Genomic DNA, 19,771 nt, shown 5'->3' on the forward strand with positions numbered 1-19,771 from the left:
TCATTATTTTCATACAGTAGCTATAATTATACAACTTTTAACTGAGCAAGTCTGTAATTAAACTGGACCGCAGAGAGACTCGTTTATTTTGAGACAGATCCTGATTCTACTAGATCATTTTCACATTTGTTCATAATTAAATGTCAGAATAATTTGGATGAAACGTCCAAACAAGGACAAACAAACTCACAATTTAATTGTCAATGCACAAACTACTCAGTGTGTTTCATGATAAGGTCGTTAATCCATGTCTGGTGATCTAATTTCAAGCTTTTTTGACCTTGTAAACAGCAAATTGAAAACCCTGATATTAATTACACCTAAATGTCACTTTAGGAGCACTGAGCCTTCCTCAAAACATTTGCAAATCCATAACAGCTGGGCAACATTAGTGACATTAATTAGATTGTTTTGTCAATTAATACTAGTATTTTTATTTGTACCCTCTGCTACCAAAAGAAAAAAGAGCATGTGAGAATTTATAAAACATTTCACACATTTATCTCCCTTTTCATTTGAATCACATACAGGAAATGCATAAACTAAACACATAAAAAGGCATTTGAAATGTGGTGAGTTCTCAGAGGAACCTGTCATTTTGTAGATTTCATATTGTAATAAACATTTATGTGGTTGGTTTTCAGCCACTTACATGTAAAAATATGTATTATTGGTATTATTGTGAGGAAATGAATGGCTGTTAACAATAGTCTCATATCTTGTTCTCTCCTTCCTTCTCTCTCTCTCTCTCTCTCTCTCTCTCTCTCTCTCTCTCTCTCTCTCTCTCTCTCTCTCTCTCTCTCTCTCTCACACACACACACACACACACACACACACACACGCACACACACACGCACACTCACTCACCGGTGATAGCTCGGTGCTCCTGGCTGACTGACAGCCCGGCGGAGGCGACTGAGACGCAGGATGATGCTCAGGTGGCGCCGGTGTCCGGTCAGAGGAGATGAGCTCCGTTAACTGAACACCTGTCCAGAGGTGAGTCCACTTTTTCTTTTTTTAAATTTCTTTGTCTGTGTGTTGCTCACTGGAACATATATGTTGGCTCAGATTTCTCTCGGAGCAAAGTGAACAGACCTGAGCTTGCCTGTGCCCGGCTGCTTTTTTAATATATATTTTATTTTATTTAAACGCAGCCTGTTTCTCAACTTTCTTTTTAATATTTTAGCACTGCCAGCGTGTCATAAATCAAGTTATAACTACTAATTAGAGTCTAAAATGCTGGCGCTCCTACTGAAATTAATTTTATGTTGATAATTGTGTAGTGGCGCCTCGCTGCCAGAAGGGGCGCTGCTGGGCGTAATTTCACTAACCCGACATAGATCTGCGACTGATAGAACCGGGATGCTCTGCGAAATCTGTATTATAGCAAGTCTATCTAATGTACTGCCAATGGTGGGAAGTAACTAAGTACATTTACTCAAGTACAGTTCTTGGGTACTTTTTTTATGCTTCTTTATTCTTCTGCCCCACTACATTTTAGAGACAAATATATGGTACTTATTTATAACTATATTTATCTGACAGCTACAAGTTCTTTTCAGATTATGCAGTGCTATAAATAATGATAATAATAATAATAATAATAATAATAATAATAATAATAATAATAATAATAATAATAATAATATCAAATTAATTGCTTGTTTTGTCTGACATGACCTCCAAAATCTAAATATGTTCCATTTTCTGTTACACAAGATAAAAGAAAAGCAAATTTTGTCAATTAAGTAATCTATTAGTTGCGGTAAATATCATTTCCACCTCGACAACTGCAACTTTAAAGACTTCTTAAACACGTATGCACTGGTAATGACAATGCAATATTAATATTAATAATTAAATAATAATATAACAGTTGTTAGCAGTTGTTTTAAGTAGTGTGTTTGTACCAGAAAGTCACTGGTTGTCATTTACCAGCGGTGTCAGATATCATTTCATGAGTATTATTTTTATATATTTTAATATTTTGATTTTAAACTTCACTTCTACACCACTACTTTTTACTAAACTACATTTATTTTATGGCTACAGTTACTAGTTACTTTGCCTATAAAAATGTTTTCAGCCTATAATGAGAAATAAAGGACAATGTATTGTCATGCAGTAAATTAAATCACCCATCAGTTTATACAGTCGGTAAAATTAGCTCCACTGCAACCGGCTGCAAAATTAAAATGCTGTGTACATGTTAATGCATCAGTTTTAATAATGTAACACTGTAATGAATACATTTTTTTGATAATACTTAGAATAAAATTGAATATTTGTACATTGGAATAAATAGGGTAAGTAGATAATCAAAATACTTGTTCTACCACTTGCTGGTAAAACAGAAGTCGGGTGTCGGATTTTCCTCACTATAATAATTCCTCCTGTTCATACTGACTATTAAACGATCCCCTTCACATGTGATTTAAATATAAGTGATGGGGGCAACATCCTCAGTGTGTCCACAGAGTCATTTAAAAGTTAATGTGAAGCTTACATGAGGCTACAGCAGTCTGAGTTAGTCATATTAAGTGGATATCTGCCAGATTTACAGTCGTTTTTGCTTCAGATTCCCTCTTTGTGTTTCCCTGTTGAGTTGTGGTGGAAATAAATTAACAAAAAGAGGGATTTGACACTAAAAAGACAATAATGTTAACTAATCCAGACAGATGAAGCTTCGTATTAACTTCAGATAAACTCTTAAATACACAGAGGGAGGACAGTGGATTTTGTCCTCTCACACCCTATCACAGTCTAAGTGGGTTATAAAAGGATCTCGTAATGGTCAGTATAACAGGAGGAACGATTACAGCAAGAAAAAACATGTTTCAATGTATATTTGAGTACCTGACTGTTAGATACGGTTCATATTTGGGAATTTCATAGTTTCCCCTCATAGTTAGTCTCTACATAATTTTGGAGCCACAAATCATTGATGTATTTTCATCAGTCATGAATATACTGGTGATTAATAAGGCTTCCAGAGAGCAGAGGGAGTGTAATCTTTAGTTACTACTCCTTTGTTGATGGAGAAAAAATACGTGGAATCACATCATATAGTGGTTGAATGTTTTATAACACTGGAGATCATGATGAATGATGATTAAACAGTATTTTTAAATGTTGTTTTTTTTAAATTCCTTTGAATAAATATGAGTCAAACACTCAACAAAAATGTGTCTCAGCTTCACAAAAAACATTTTTAGAAAGTTGAAATATTTTGTCTTTTGTATATTCTGAGTCACATGGGGATAAGTCACCATATGATTGGCTAAAAGGCAAGGCAGCTTTATTTATATAGAGCATTTCATACCCAGGGGCAACTCAATGTGCTTTTCATAAAAACAAACATTTAACATTCAATTGTGTGCAATATACATACATATATATTTATTTGACTTTAATCAGTGCAATAAGAATATCATCTCGGTATATTACCATTCAATACCAATATTACTCTTGTAAATAATGTCACGATTATTTTTATTACATATATTTTTACTATTATTGTTCTTTATTCTTTTACTTATTGCTGCTCTTCTATTTTACGTTCCAGCTGTTGCTGTAATAATGCAAATTTCCCCATTGTGGGACTAATAAAGGGATCTCTTTTCTGATCTTATCTTATCTAACAGTACGAATTGGAAGCATAAAAACATACAAAAAAAGAATAAATACATTAATTAATTAATAAACAAAACCCAATTATAGTAAAAATTGGAAACATTAAAACATACAATTTAAAAAAAGAACCCAATTATAATTTAAAAAAATCAAACAAAGTACAAAAAAATAGAAAGTGATAAAGAAAATAAAAAGCTAGACTAAAATAGAGCATAAAAAGGAAAGTTTTTAAGGTGTTTTTTTCCCAGCTTTCAAACATAAAAATAGAAACATATACAGTATGTAAGGATAAATAAAACCTTAAAAATATGTGTCCCTCTCCTTTAACACTCTTATGCGCGTCTCTTCTATACACTTCGGGTCTGTGAACGCATCACGCAACCCACGGCGGCGGCGTGCACGCACGTACGTACGTATTCTCTCGCTCTGTATTATTGCTGAGAAACCAGCCACCATGGGGAGCTAAGGGCAAGACGACGGGCTATTTTCGTTCATATTTAACACAAGAAAAGCTATCCATATGCTGCGTTTTGGAGTACACAGTTTGCGCCAGTGTCCCCAATGCAGCGGATTACGGGGGACGGGCTTTCAGAGACGGTAGGACGGACACTTTGGGGGGAAAACACGGGACATTAACGCTAACCCAAAAACTAGCTACGGCTAGCTGGCGCTGCAGCCAGGAGAGTGGAAAACGTGCCCTCGCTTTCTTGTTTTGTTTGATCTCAGATGGGCTGATTTTAGCTAAAGTTAATCAATCTGCAAAAAATGTGTGTTTAACGTCTGCTCCCGAGTCAGCTGGACACACACACAGATGTAGTAAAAGTTGCGCCCTGTGTTGAAGTGTTTTTTGCACGCAGGCCCCGTCTTCTTGTGTGGTTGTAGAGTTTGTTTCTGCACCCATCCCCCACCGTCTTTTTGCAGGCCAAGATGAATGAGATTCTCACTTCAAAGCACTGGCATTGGTGGTGGCATTGCTACAAGGCTGGCTAGCTGTCTTGGCTTGTTAACATTTGTTTGGGTTTATTTGTGAGATGATGAAGTGCAGCCTCACCAAAGTTTTACCCCTTGTTTTGACAGCTGTTAGCCTTTTTGAGCTAGTCGTACTCACTAATAGCAACTTACTGACAGTGTTGAAGAAGTCTAAACTTGACAAGTGAGCATGCTAGCATTGTTTTTAGTGTTTAATGTTATAAAGGATTCACATCATTCATCTCCTGATCTTGTTACCCCAAACTTGTTTATCTCCTGCTCTCTTTTATATGTGTTTATGTGGCTCATCTAAAGCTGCTTCTTATGATGTTGTATAGTCATTGACTGAAGGGGCCAAGAGTTCAATCAGCAGTGTTTATATTCTCTTAGTAATAATGTTTATTTCCATTTCTTTCACACTAACAGTTTTTCTTGTTTCCATTTCAGGGTGAATTGTTTGTCTGCAAAATCATTGCTAGAGGGGAAAGTCTGACCTCTGCCTTCAGCAATCAGAGACATGAGTGTTGTCAGAGAATTACATGGGATTGGGTACAGGGGCGGCGGTGGCGGCGGCGGTGGCGTGGTTGTGGCCTCTCTGAGCGGCCCAGCCCATTTCACTGAGGATGCGCCGCGACCCCCAGTTCCTGGTGAGGAGGGATCTGATGTGGACCCTCCGCTCCAGTCAGCCAACACCCGTCCAAACACCCTTTCCCAAACCCTTGGCTTTCCCCTGTCATCGTCGTCCTCTAAAATGGGAGACCCATCGAGTTACACGCCCTCCTCGTCGTCTGCGACGCCACGTCGCCCGGACCTGGACTTGGGGTATGAACCCGAGGGCTCGGCTTCGCCAACTCCACCTTACCTGAAGTGGGCCGAGTCACTTCACTCTCTCCTAGACGACCAGGACGGTATCCAGCTGTTTCGAAATTTCCTGTGCCAGGAAGGGTGTGCGGACCTTCTCGACTTCTGGTTCGCCTGCTCGGGGTTCAGGAAGACCAGTCAGGAGAAGAGGGGGAAGCTGGCCAAGGCCATCTACAGGAAGTACATCGTAGACGGAAGTGGGATTGTCTCCAGGCAGATCAAACCGGCCACCAAGAGCTTCATCCGAGACTGTGTGGGGAGGCCGCATCCAGACCCTGCCATGTTTGAACAGGTGATTAAAACACTGATTGATGATGAATTGCTCAGGCTGGTGGAGAGTCTTAATACATTTCTCACTGACTTTGTTTAGTCCATCACAGTTTTATAAAAAAGATCCGTCCTTTTAAGGTATCAAAACAAACTGAACATTACTGGACAGGCTGTTCTGAAATGGAATTAACGATGTATCACACCCAGCAATAACCACATTGGGATTCGATAGCGGAATTTTCTTTTTCCTCACGGCTTTAATCACTTCTCGGCACACAGTTATCTGTAGCTGACAGCAAAGTCATGTAGATCAAGTGTTATTGGCCTACGGTCATAAAGCCATCATAACTGTGTTGTAGGTCAATGGTTACGTCTTCATTTGAGGAACTAGTCACGTCTGCTGGTGTGGCTGCCATTTTATAAGCAAGGTCTCGAGCGGCAGAGAGTTTTTCTGTTTGTGAACACGAAAAATCAGAGTATAGAGAGTATGATGATGCATGAATTCATTTTAAATAGTTTTCTGTGGAGTATTTGCAGTCAGTGTTAATGCTAAACATCAGCTGTTGCAGTCTTGTGTGATCAGATTTAAATATTCAGCACGGCAAACTGTACACTGATAGTTTCTGTCTGAGTGGAATTAGTTAATTTATTGTATGTCTAGTTGATGAAATCTTAAAAAATGGTGAAGATCACGTTCACAATTTCTCTGAGAGCACAATGATGTCTTTGGTTTGCTTGTTTTGTCCGACTAACAGCCTATAAGTATCATTTACTTGACATATACTGCCTTATATGACAAAGAGAAACAGCAAATTGTCACATTTTAGCTTGAAAAACGACTTAAACAAGTAGTCAATTACCAAAATAAAGGCCTATTCATTTTCTTTTGATCGACTAATTGATGAATCGAATAATCACTGCAGCTCTAATGCAAAGTCTCACCTCTTCAGAATAGATGCTTTGGGGACAAAAACTCCACCTGTATATACCTTCCTGTGGTTGAAATGCAGTTATAGTGCCTCTAAAAGATAATGCAATGCAATCTGTTGTGGCTGTAAAGATGTATTAGCCTGTTGTCAAACCCTCAGGAGAGTCTATACACATCCCAACATGTTATCAGGTGTGTAGGCAAATAAAAGGCCTGTGCAGACTGTTGACCTGTAGTAACATTTAAATCATATTTAAAATAATGTGATAGAGAAATACTGCAGCACAAATCACTTCCAAATATGCACAGATTTAAAGATTTATTGGGTTTTTCTGCTCTAGGTTTTTGTCACTGATTCCTCATTTGTCCTTCATCTCTTTCACAGTTTTTCTCTCCTTTTTTCTTCTTCTTTCCTTCATATGATGAGTCTATTGAATGTGAGGTTCAGATCACATTCGTACGAGTCTGTCGTCACACATTAATGTGTTATTCACAGAGACTCAAGTCCGCACTCGATCACTGCTAAACAACAAAATGACAGACAATGACATTACATAATTAACAGATGAAAAAGTTTTTGTTCTCTCGCTGCCAACCTCTCCAACTCTCTCTCTCTCTCTCTCTCTCTCTCTCTCTCTCTCTCTCTCTCTCTCTCTCTCTCTCTCTCTCTCTCTCTCTCTCTGTCTTTCGCTCTTCCTATTCGTACTCACTCTCTCTTGCTTTTCTTGCTTTTCCATCCCTAATGAAATTTTCAGTTCTTGCATTCAAAACACGTCTCTTGTCCTTGTCAGTCTTGATGGAGTATTAGATTAGACGGGTAGTACGTTACAAAAATGCGGGTTTATTCTGTGTTACTGTGTTGGTCTGGAGCGGGAAGTGCGTGGAAAAAATTGCACTCAAAGTATGATGTGTTGTTCTAAAGTAAAAAAAACGATGGTTACATTTTTAGGCATAATTGAGTTTTGTACCAACTCTGAGTCCTGATATGTGACCCTAACCTCCCCCCCGTGTTCCTGTGCTCCAGGCCCAGACAGAGATCCAGGCCATGATGGAGGAGAACACCTACCCTTTGTTCCTCAAGTCGGACCTGTACCTGGAGTTCACGCGGACAGGAGGAGAGAGCCCGAAGCCTAACCCCAGCGATCAGAGTCCTTCATCGGGTCCAGCCAAGCCAGCGCCAGGTTACTTACCGACGCTCGCTGAGGATGAGGAGTGGAGGTAAAAGATAAGCGTTGAGACTTTGATTTGCACCGTTAATATCACATAATGTTCCGGAGTCCCTGACTCTTATCTTAAATGACTGAACTGTAAAACTCCACGGAGCTTCCTCGGCCGGTCGGTTCTGAACGCTAAATGAGAAACATAAAGATAACGTATCAGACGTTTAAGTAACAGATCTGAATTTTAATGGGATTTCTTAGGTGTGGAGGAGGTGCGAGGGAAGAGGATGAGGAGAAGGATGAGGAGGAGTGTGGAGACACACCAGCTGGTCGGCTGACTCACAGCCTGCTGATGCAGACGGCGCCGCAGAGAGCTACGACCAGCCGGAGGAGGCCGGACAGCAGGGAGTACAGGTGTGTGTGTGTGTCTCCTGAAGGACACAGTCAGAGCTGGGTGACAGAAAATTAATGGCCAACTACTTTGATGGATTAATCTCTTCTTTTTTTTTTAAAGAGGAAAATAAATCATCTCTTGTTCTAGGTCCTTTATATTTGAACATTTTCCCGTTTCTTTTAGTCAACCAAGACAGTTGTGGACTTTTGGTGAAGACAAAACAAAACATTTGAAGTTACATCTTAGGTTTTAGGAAACAGTGATAAACATTTTTCATCATTTTCTCACATTTTATAAACAAAACGCCTCATCTTCTAATAAAGGAAATAGATCACAGATTAATAAATAATGAAAATAACTGAGTTGCAGCCATAGACACAGTTTACAATATGTCCCGATACAAACCCTTAACCCTTTCCAGTGTTCAGCAATTGATCATTTCCGTGGTCATTTATCCCCATATTACTAATGATACTAATATTCTCCCTTTCATTTTAATCCTGTTACCCTGAAGTAAGGATGTTACCTGAAATTCTGTCTTTGAAATCTTTTTGTTGATTATAAAGTTAAATAAATACAGTAAGCTGGAGGTATGAGCGTGTTTACCCATTAAACTGTAATAGTGACATTTGGCACAAAGACAGCAGTCTTAAAAGCACTGCTTCATTTCCAAATCTGCTGATATTCCATTTTTTAAAATGTTATCTTTAACTTAACAAAAATCTTGATAGGAAGAGTTAAGATAGGTAAAGTCTGTTATTTTGACAACATGAACAATGCCTCACTTCTTATGCTTACAAGTGTTTCTTTATAATAAATATATAATAATAAAAATGATGTAAATGATACTGCACCATTGAAGAAATGTAATTATAGAAACAAACCTGCTGATTTTAAAGCAAACTGAAAACAAACATGACATTTCCTGAGGCGTCTCCTAGTTATAAAGATTCCTTTCAGTGTCGTGGAAAGCCACGTGAAAATCCATGGATTACTCTCACTAGCTTTACGTCGATCCTCATCTGTGTGTGCATGACCCCACATTATAACGCGAGCGCATTAATCACGACGTCTCTCCTCATCCTCAGACCTTGGAGAGAGCCTGTAAACCCTTACTACGCTAACATGGGCTACGCTCGCGCTCCAGCGACCAGCGCCAACGACAGCGAGCAGCAGAGCATGTCGAGTGATGCAGACACGCTATCGCTGACCGACAGCAGTGTGTAAGTTAACACAGACGCACAGCCTGTATTCATCATTTAAAACCCTTATTTATTCAGTTACTACATGCTACACCGTATTATGAATGTGTGATTAATTGTGTATCTGTGTGTGTTTGCAGAGATGGTATCCCTCCATACAGATATCGGAAGCAGCATCGCAAAGAGATGCATGAAAGTGCCAAAGCTAATGGACGTGTGCCCCTACCTCATATACCTGTGAGTTATACACACACACACACACACATTGAGCCTCATGTCAGCACAGACGGCCGTATTCATGTAGCGTAGAAACCTAATGACCTGAATTAAATATTAACAGCATAAGCGTGGTCTTAACAGCTTTATAACTGTAGCAGATAACAACAAATGGCAGAGTCTGGATTAATGTGTGACATAAAAATGTTACGCAAAGTATGTCTCCATCTTATTGTTAATAGGTCATTTAGCCGCGATGCTGTTAATGTGTCTGTAGCAGAAGATCAAGTTAATCATTTTCACACATAACCTTGCACATGTCTAGATTTGTGGGTGGCATGCAACAATGTAAATATCACATAAAATAACATTGCAGAGTTGATTTAAAAAAGTATACACCCAAATATTTAAAACAGAAACTGAATTTTACTTGCTGTGTTTGTTTGCTCTTGTTTTATTGCCTTAAATGTAAAGCACTTTAAGCTGCATTTTGTGTTTTGAAATCTGCTATTAAAATACAGTTATTATCTATAGTAGTATTATTGTGATGTAAGCATATTTGTCAGCATGTGTGTTTGTGTAAGTGTATATTTAGCATTTTGTCTAATTTAGATGTTAATACACTGGGGTAAACATACAGTAATGTGCTTTCACCGTCTATCTTTGTTTAAATTAGTCTCTTTTTTTCTGTTTCAAATGTCTTTCTCTTCATAGTCATGCTGCTCCTTTGTGTCCCATTTAATGCTTATAAGCTTTATTCCCACCTGATAATAATTAGGCATCAGAATTGTTGCTGCTGATTTCTATAGGAAGCCATGGCATGTGATTATTTTATTTATTTATTTATTTTGCTTGTGTCTGTACACAGCGCACGTACCGCATGCCAAAGGACATCCATGTAGAGCCTGAGAGGTTTGCAGCAGAGCTGATCAGCAGGCTGGAGACGGTTCTCAGAGAGCGAGAGGCTCAGGAAAGACTCGAAGAAAGGCTGAAGAGAGTACGACTGGTGAGTTTACGGCGTGAACGTGCGCTCATCGTGATGCGATGAGACTGCAGTACAAAAATATTCACTGCGAAATGAGAGTTGTGTCTTATTGAAGAAGTTAGGTTTGTGCACTAATTGAAGGGCAATAAACTATCAGCTTATAAAGGCAAATACTGCATTTTTTTTAATGCTCTTTATATGCAAAGAATGCACACTTCTGAATTCTGTATCCCATTGAAATAACTAAACATTACATTAAAGAACAGCTCCATATTTAATTACATGCTGTTAAACTGTCACAGTGATGTCTAAGTGTTTATTTTTAATATTTAAAAAGTTTACTTTGCTTTTTTTTGTATATTTAAAATATCTGCACTGATATTCACTAGTAAATGTAAGTTTGTTTTGGGCATTCAGTCCGTGTGTTTGTCTGTGGACGTAATGTCTTACAAGTGCCCGTCAACTTACTAATAAAATGTCTGCTTCCTTTTTCACAACAGGAAGAAGAGGGGGACGATGCCGACATCTCCGTGACAACCTCCATGTCTTCTCATAGCATACCACTCCCCCTCCCCTCATCGTTTCCACCTCTCTACGGCGCCCGTTATTCAGAGACCACTGCTAACTCGGCGACAGTCACCACTTACGGCGGCCTGGTTGCCATGGAGGATTCCCATGACGACGACCCGGAATCTATTTTGGACGAGCATGTACAGCGCGTGATGAAGACGCCGGGCTGCCAGTCGCCGGGGGCAACCAATAGCACCTTAGGAGGAGGAGGAGGGGGTCGACACAGTCCTCCCAAATCGTCACGTTCACCTGACGGGGGGATCGGACCGCCTCACTACCCCCCACACCGAGGGGGAGGTCACAGTCTGCCTGCTGCTGGGGTCAAAGGTAAGAGAACCAGAGAGGGGTTGTTTCTGTTTTTAATAAACCAGCAAACACTCACGAAAATCACACAGTACAAGTCTAAAGTTGGGACCCACTTCTCATTCAGGATAATGGGAAGGTATGTCTAAAGTGTTTTTGGCTGCTGCTGTAAATCTTCATAAACATGTTTTTCAGAATTAGGTTAATTCCTAAATTCTTTCTCAAACAGGAGTAAACAGTGCATTTGTTGGGCTCTATTTTTAGCCGTGGATTAATCCTCTTGTGCAGAGCTTCCAGGGTGCAATGTAACATTTCTCCCCAATGACCCAGTTGACCAGCAGATCAAAGTTTCACTGGTCCTTTGTATATTTTAACTGGTCCGGCAGCCAAATAATCATTTCATCATTTTAGCAATTTATTCATTATACACATAATATTTACAACAGTAAACTTCCCTTTTAGATTTGGTTGTTCTCCTTTAAGTTATGGATATATAATGTGGATATATTACACACATATTGTTGCTGTCAGGCAGAAACCCAGTATTTAAATAATTCATCTTTTTTATTGATTTTTTCATAAATCAATGCTATTTCTCACCCCTTACTTCTGCCTGCGGGTTTTACAAACTTTTAACCAATGAAAAGTATAAAAAAGAGCTCGTTTCTATGGATTTTCTCTATATTTTGTGTAAAGTCAGAGTATGGAATACCGAAGAAGAAAGGAATTATAATACTTCAGCAAGTTTTCATGACTTAATAAACTCTTGTGTAAAGAGCTGAGACACAGCTGTTAGATGTGTAGTAATGTATTCATTAAGAGAGAAGAGTGAGAGAAACATAATGCTGTTTGTTTGAGTGCGTGCGTTCACTCCGAGCTCCTTGTGTCTGTTTCCACGAGCCACCTGTCATCTACAGACATGGAGCTGAACTGTAATGAATGAATGAAAAGAAGAAGTGAAGAGGAGGAGACTGAAACAGGAACTAAGAGCATCTGTCCCCACAGTAAATCATCTGTTGAGTGTTTGATGGTGATAGTGACACAGTCTGAAATAACATTAGATTTCTGTCATTCAGTGAGTTTGTTCTCGCTACCAGGACTCGCTCTCATCGCTCTCTCTCTCGTTTTCTCTCATCGTCTTTAAATTGAGTCAGAAAATCGACAGCAAAACCTGACTGTACTTGTAACATTGTCAAACAAAGAGAAACATCCTCTCTTTGTCCTAAACTGTTAACCCATGAGTCTGATTGGCTGTCGATCAATCAACTTGCTCTGCATAAACTTTAACTGGCCACAGACTGTCAGTTCAGTTGAACCCCGAGGTCTGAACAGGACCTTCTAAGATTTGCTAACAGGCTGAGAGTTCACACCACACTGGATCCATTTATTGTTTTTAGTCTTTTGATGGGATTTGTTGACTGACTGTTGGTGCGTTTAAATGCACCAAAATAATAAAAATAAACCAGGAGAGGCATTAACTTGTACAGTAGTCACCAGTTTACTGTAAATGTATAAATGCAGCAGATTAGTAGTCAGGTTACTCTTCTGCCACCATCTGTATTTTGGAAACGTGGCCTACCAATTTTAAGTTGTAGTCGGTGGGTTTTCATGCACTCCAGTAACCACATTACACGGCAGAGGAATCTGCGTTCTCCAGGAGGAAACTACCTGGAGAAATCAGGTTTCTCTAATCCTCTACCCTGATTCCAAAATTTAAAAAAAAAAGACTAGATTACATGACAGTCAAGAAATCAGCTTTTTGGAGAAAGCTGATTGTAACAGGGTCACTTTAGTGCATATATAAGAAAATTACAATATACCACGACAAGCCACAGTCCTGGTTTTATGAATATAACATTAACCCTTACATACTGTTTGGGTAAAATTTGACCCCATTTTGACATTTGAATGGAATAAAAACACATTTTTTAAGCCTGAAATTGAAATAAATTAATAGAAATAATTATGACTTATGTTCTCTTGCTTCAGATAACAGGAGATGATTGTGAATGTATTTTTCTCTATAAACGAATAGTGTCACTCTAACACTCTTGTCTCTAATCGACTGTTTCGATGAGGATGATAAGATGTCTATGGATGCACAATACACTTGTAATTCATGATTTGGTAGCCATCACTGGAGAGATTGGCTCCAGTTGTCATTCAGTATTTAGCTTGTGTCGTGTTTCAGGTGCTGTGGAGATATTTTTGATGTGTCTCTTATGTAACAGAGGCGTCACATGAAGCCGCAGCAGTAGTTTGTTTCATACTTGAACGTTGGACGTATTGAAAAGAAGGCGAGTATGTTACTGATGAGTCTCGCTCTGCCTTCTGCTTCAGGTGCGCATCACCACAAGCAACTGTATCACCACCGAGGAAGAGAAGGGCAAGAAGAGGCGGGCTCCAGGTCGCAGCCCAACATCGTTTGGAACGGAGACCCAGCCAATCAGTACGCAGGGAGAAGTCGAAACTACGCCGACGGGGCTGGAGCCAGCACAATTGAGGGGATGGGCTACAGGTAAGCCGACGTGGTTTTAATGCGTTAAAACATGCATCAGGTCTACGATACAATGTGTGTGTGATGTCTTATATCCAGATGATGTCAGCTGTTTTGTGTGTGTTACCTGTTCGTTCTGCAGCAGTAAAGGCAGCACGCTATCACGGCGAGGTTGCAAGAAAACGTCGGAGACAGGCGGCAAAGTTGTTGAGGAGAGCGGGCGAGGCGTGGAGACCCAGGTACCGCTGGAGGATCTGGAGAGAAACCAGAAGATCCTGCAGTGGATGATGGACGGAGACAGACAGAGGAAGAGCTCCCACGGGTGAGTCTGACGCTATTCATCATATGACTCATGGTTTATATAAATGTTTCTCGTGATTAATACTTTTAGATATATTCAGTTTAATTTAAATCATGTTTTTTATTGAAGATCATCAGCAGTTTCATTGACTTCTTTAAAATCTCTTCTTAAAACAAACTTTTATCTGAGAGCTTTTCAAGATTTCAGAAGTGCCCTATAAATAAGGATTCATGTCATTGTTGTGGGATAATATAACATTTAAAATGTTCTGTTATATAGAGGCTTCAGAAGATGGGATTCAGTGGTTTTTATATGAATTGAGCTGCTTAAGAAGTTTTATCTTGTTGCTTTAACCGTGTGTGAAGTTTAACATTTTATTCAGTTTTCTCAATATTTCATTGAAGTCTTCTGACATTCTTCCTCATTGTTTTTTTTTTCTCCAGCGGCAGCACCAGCAGCTCCAGGAGGACGGGAGCCAGCAGCGAGTCACCGCGTCCGACCTCAGTGGAGCGACCCGGAGCGGTGCACCCCTGGGTGTCCGCCCAGCTGCGCAACAACCCCTCGTCGGTGTCGCCCGTCATCCCCTGCTCATCGTCCGCCCAGGTCCAGCCCTCGCACCCTTTCATCCAGGACCCAGCCATGCCCCCCAACCCGGCTCCCAACCCCCTCACCCAGCTGGAGGAGGCTAGGAGGAGGCTGGAGGAGGAGAGGAGGAGGAACGCGCTACAGCAGGCCAAGCAGAGGTAAGGGTCCTAAAATCACAAATCACACCTCCGATACTTTAACTCATACTTGTATCTGTGTGCTTATGTGATGCTGAGTGTTTGACGTGGATATTTCTCTATTTTTAGGCACAAGTCTGGGAAGCGCCAACTGTGTGAGAACATGACGGTCGCTTACTACTTTTGTGGAGAGCCAATCCCATACCGAACGTCAGTCAAAGGCCGTGTGGTGACTTTGGGCCAGTTCAAGGAGCTGCTTACCAAAAAGGGCCACTACAGGTGAGAACATGTGATGCATATGTCTTAAAATGAATAGCACAGGTGGGAACGGGTCACAGTTTAACCCTTACATACAGTTCAGGGTCAAATTTGACCCATTTTTACATGAGAGCAGTAAAAACACCCTAAATACTTTTTTCTTTTAGCCTTAAATATTATAACTTCTAATATGATCCAGAATATACAAAAAAAGGAAATATTACAACTTCTTAAAAACATTTGTGTGGTGCTGAAATACATTTTTGACAATGGTTTGACCCACATTTATTCATTTTTGGCTCAGAATTGATGTCTTTCTGTCTTTTTCGTGCAGGTTCTACTTTAAGAAAGTTAGTGACGAGTTTGACTGCGGCGTGGTGTTCGAGGAGGTTCGCGACGACGACGCCATCTTGCCCATCTTCGAGGAGAAGATCATCGGGAAGGTGGAGAAGGTCGACTGAAAAATTTGGGAACAGGAAGACGAAACAGAATTGCAAAAAAAAGAAGTTCATTTGGAAAAGAGGAAAACATCATTCGGGGTCGGGAAAGGAAATTCAGCTGTGCGATAAATGAACGAGAGAAAGTAGGAAAAAAGAAGGAAGGAGCAATGTGTGACAGAACGTGGATGGCGCTGCGTGGTAGAAGATTGAGTGTTAAGAAGGTGGACGGGTTTTTTTTTTTTTTTTAAATGGAATATCTGGAAATCTGCGTCAAAGCCTGGATCAAAACCTTACATAAAGCAAAGAAGCTTGGCCAGATGACACGGGAGCGGAGGAGGAAAAGGAACATAAATTATTTCACCTGTCTTGTCTCCACTGTGGATATCCGAGGAGGGCTGTTTAAAACAAAACAAAAAAAACAACAAAAAAATCTGATGTCTGACCAGTCTTCCACTTCCACCGCGATGGATGGAAAAGGGTGAGGGACTGCTGGAAGGAGAGAGGATAAAAGTAGTCTTCCACTTCTGCTCTGGAGGAGTCTGTCCTCCGCAGACCATTATGATGCTGCTACATTACCACGGAAAACTCTTCAATCGGTGCTCGGGACAGTCAAAGAAAGCGGATTTTGTTCCATTCAGGAGTCTCGCTGCCTTTTTCGCTGTCTCTGTTCCTCATCAGCTGGTGACAAGGGGAGAGGACGGAGGATTTAGGGAAGTGGAACTTTAGCCTGCTTCTCCTCTCGTTGACTTCATAGCCTCAAAAAGAGAAACGTGCTCACCCTTGATTCCTAGATGTCATGTAGTGATCTCTCACATAAACATGTCCAGACAACAGTTCTCTACATAACTTGTTTACCAAAGCTACATATTTTTGATAAGACAAGTATCCTAGCTACTTGTTTTTCTTTTTATTTGAATTGTGTATGTACAAGGCAGGTACTATTACTTATTAATGCAGCCTAATTTCGTCATATCTCAACTTAATGTTGTATTATTGTGTATGTTTTGAAGCTAGTTCATTAGTCATTTCAGGGCAGCCATTTTCTTTGTTTGTTTTTTTTGTTTTTTCCCCCCCTCTATACCACATCTCTGTATCCCATTTCTGTACTGTTTACCTTGAGTGTGCAGTTCTGTTCTCCTGCGCAATGCATTTTAAATGTAGGACTGTTTTTGTTTGTTTTAGCTTTTTTTTTTCACCCTCACAAATCGGTTTATCCGTGCCGTTCTTAAATTCATGTGAAAAAAGAGGAGCACACGCTATAGATGTACCATTTTTGACCACAGTCATCATCTGCCCCCCCCCTCCTCCCCCTTCGGTATTTCTCTGCTCTACTTTAAAGCCTGTGTACGTAACTCCGAGCTCAGTCTAGGTGCCTGCCTGGCCAGTGCCGTTACTATCTAAAAAGCTTATTCTGAAGCGTGTTGTCGGTGAAGCGTGAAAGTCTGTGTCGTGTACGCCTGAACTCAGCCAAAGAGCATATCATGCGTCCCGTATGCCAACAAAGCGCGTGTGTCTGTGCAAGTCCACCAGTATGTGTCGTTTTTCAGACAGCGCAACGAAAGCAGCTTCAAACTTTTGTAGCTTAGCGTCGATTTTAACATCCGCAGCTTTTCTCAAAGGAGCGGTTTGACAATACACTTGTTTACTTTCTTGCTGAGAGTTAGACGAGATGATCGCATCTGTATTTCATATATGAAGCTCCAGCCAGCAGCCAGTTAGCTTATAGCTTAGCACAACAACTAAACACTGGGACACTGATAGTTTGATTTTTAGTAAAGATTAATTTAAAGCTGCAGCTAACTATTGTTGTTATTAGTAAACAATTTGCCAATTGTTTAATTAATGTCAGCCTGTCAGTTTCTTAAAGCCCAAGGTGAAGAATTGTTTGACACTACTACTTTTTAAAACAAAAAAATGTGTAATTTTTCTGTCAATCATTGAATCATTAACTGATTGCTTCAGCCTTAAATTTAACTAGATATAAAGTGTTTTAATTTGTGAGCTTCAGAGGTGCTATTAAGCTGTTATTGTTACCTTTTGAACAAGTTAGGCTAACTGTTGTTTCCAGTCTTTATGCTAAGCTAACTGGCTGCTGGCTAAAGCTTTATTTTATTTACCGTACAGACAAGAGTGATGTCAATCTTCTCGTCTGAATCTCGGGCAAAAAGCAGATGAGCGTTTTTCAAAAAAAAAAAAAAAAAGTCAAACTATTCCTTTTCAGCTCCTCACGTCAGTTACAGCACTGCAGATCATCATTAAAGCACCGTGCAGCCGTCGCACTGACGACACACCAGCCATGTAAGCTGAATGTAATTTGAGGTTTTTTAAGACTTTTACCTGCTGTTTCCTCAAAGGAATCACGTCATTGGTCCTGTCAATATGCCCCGAGTCCACCTTCAGTATTGATCCCAAACCTTTGTCCAGATTGAGTGTTTCTGTGTTAATCTATGCTGGTAGTTAATTGAATGTGTTCATCAAACAAAGAGGTCCTACAGTAGGTCTGGCAGGAATGTCACATTTGTCCTGGGTTCGGCCCAGTAAGGGAATCATAGGATCAGAAAAACATACTCAACCCATTATGCCTTCAATATGAAATTTTAAATTTAGATATGTATTTGTTTATAAAAAAAAAAATGTAATTTTAATAATCACCGAGCATGTTCTTTATAAGGAATGTTTTCCTGATGAGTTGAATTGTCTATTTTGTTTTAATGTTTATGTGCGAACTGCTACGACGGCCCTCTGATATATTTTATCTGTTATGTTAGAACGAACGCCCAGGGACAGTTGAATGACAACATTTGTTAGGAGTCGTTTCTTGTGATCATGATTTCTTCAGAGATGGACAAAAACAAACAACCGCGTCTGTTGTGTTGTCGATTTGTGTGAAACACAGTGCCTTTATCATGTTATCTTTCAAAATATGTTTATTGAACCAATCCATGCTTTTTAATGTAAGTTTTTTTTTTTTTTGTCTCGAGTCAGTCCTGTTGTATTTTTAGCTACAGACATGCTTGCTCACTTCTGTTCTGATAGATCCTCTGCTGTAAATATGTACATTATCATTTCATACGTGTCTTCAGACCTGCACCACATGTCCATGGTGTTTCTGTTTTTCAAAGGTAAACGCCAAGATGTCACTGTGCTGGTTCCACTTGTACATTTCTTTTAAAAAGGTACTTCATAATAAAGATGTTGAATAAACACTTCCTCTCTTTTATATTTTAGTATGGATTTTCTGTGTTCACCATCTTTTCTTACTCTAACATATAATACATACATTTTAACTCCATTTTGCCGTGAAATACAGCGCTTACATTGGAGGAGCGGTCACATGAACAATACACACGTTTTGAGCTGAAACAATTAGTCCATTAAATTACTAGTCAAAGAAAATTAATCAGCAACTTTGCTTTGATAATTGATTTGTTTTATTCATTTTTTAAGCAAAATTGCTTAATGTTGCTCTCAAATGGAGACAATTTGCTGTATTTCTTTGTCATATACGGCAAAAAAAAAGCTATAATGTTGCTACAAACATCTTACAACATACTCAAGTACTTACATTGGTTACTTGACCAATTATAGTCAGTGATTAACCCATAAAATAGGATTTGTGCTATTTTATTTCCCAACAATACCAGGTGCAGTAATCCTGACTGATCACCTTCATTTGAATACTTCTTCAGAGCTACAATAGCTTTAAGTACTTTAAGTATCATACACGTAGTTATAGAAGTTGTACTTAAATTAGATTTTAATTGAATTTATTTAAATTTCAGTTCATTTCCCCCCCATGTGTAGCTTAAGTCTAATGTGTCAAAATCTCTAAACCGAAGACATAAATACTTTTATACATGCTAAGGATCAGTGGAGTACATTTACTCACATACTTAATTAAAAACACTTTTCCTCTACTTTTGCTTAAGTATTATTATTTTCTACCACACCCATACCCCAATACCATGCAGACATAAAATGCACTTAACTTATTTTGCAGACAGACATTTAACATAGGAAGCATATGATGATCATATAACATGGCGTGGCGCTGCTATTTGT

The 19,771-nt window shown here is 39.5% G+C and overlaps 1 protein-coding gene across 1 annotated transcript; it reads left to right on the forward strand.

Moving 5' to 3' along the window:
- Positions 1–4,094: 4,094 nt before the first annotated feature.
- LOC133995441 (axin-1-like) lies at positions 4,095–15,775 on the forward strand. The gene is made up of 13 exons (XM_062434836.1): positions 4,095–4,230; positions 5,050–5,755; positions 7,686–7,879; positions 8,083–8,235; positions 9,304–9,438; positions 9,558–9,654; positions 10,502–10,639; positions 11,119–11,515; positions 13,832–14,009; positions 14,131–14,310; positions 14,733–15,032; positions 15,141–15,290; positions 15,604–15,775. The coding sequence occupies exons 2-13, from the start codon at positions 5,120–5,122 to the stop codon at positions 15,728–15,730; spliced, it is 2,685 nt and encodes an 894-aa protein (XP_062290820.1). The 5' UTR covers positions 4,095–4,230; positions 5,050–5,119; the 3' UTR covers positions 15,731–15,775.
- Positions 15,776–19,771: the final 3,996 nt, after the last annotated feature.

Source organism: Scomber scombrus, chromosome 2 (assembly GCF_963691925.1).
Source record: "Scomber scombrus chromosome 2, fScoSco1.1, whole genome shotgun sequence".
In the NCBI taxonomy this organism is placed as follows: Eukaryota; Metazoa; Chordata; class Actinopteri; order Scombriformes; family Scombridae; genus Scomber; species Scomber scombrus.

What these genes read in the sequence shown, in the direction of transcription:
- LOC133995441 (XM_062434836.1), top strand. Translation starts at nt 5,120, where the DNA reads ATGAGTGTTGTCAGAGAATTACATGGGATTGGGTACAGGGGCGGCGGT. An exon ending in GCTGAGGATGAGGAGTGGAG is followed by an intron (nt 7,880 to 8,082) that starts GTAAAAGATAAG and finishes GGGATTTCTTAG; the next exon opens with GTGTGGAGGAGGTGCGAGGG. An exon ending in GGCTGAAGAGAGTACGACTG is followed by an intron (nt 10,640 to 11,118) that starts GTGAGTTTACGG and finishes TTTTCACAACAG; the next exon opens with GAAGAAGAGGGGGACGATGC.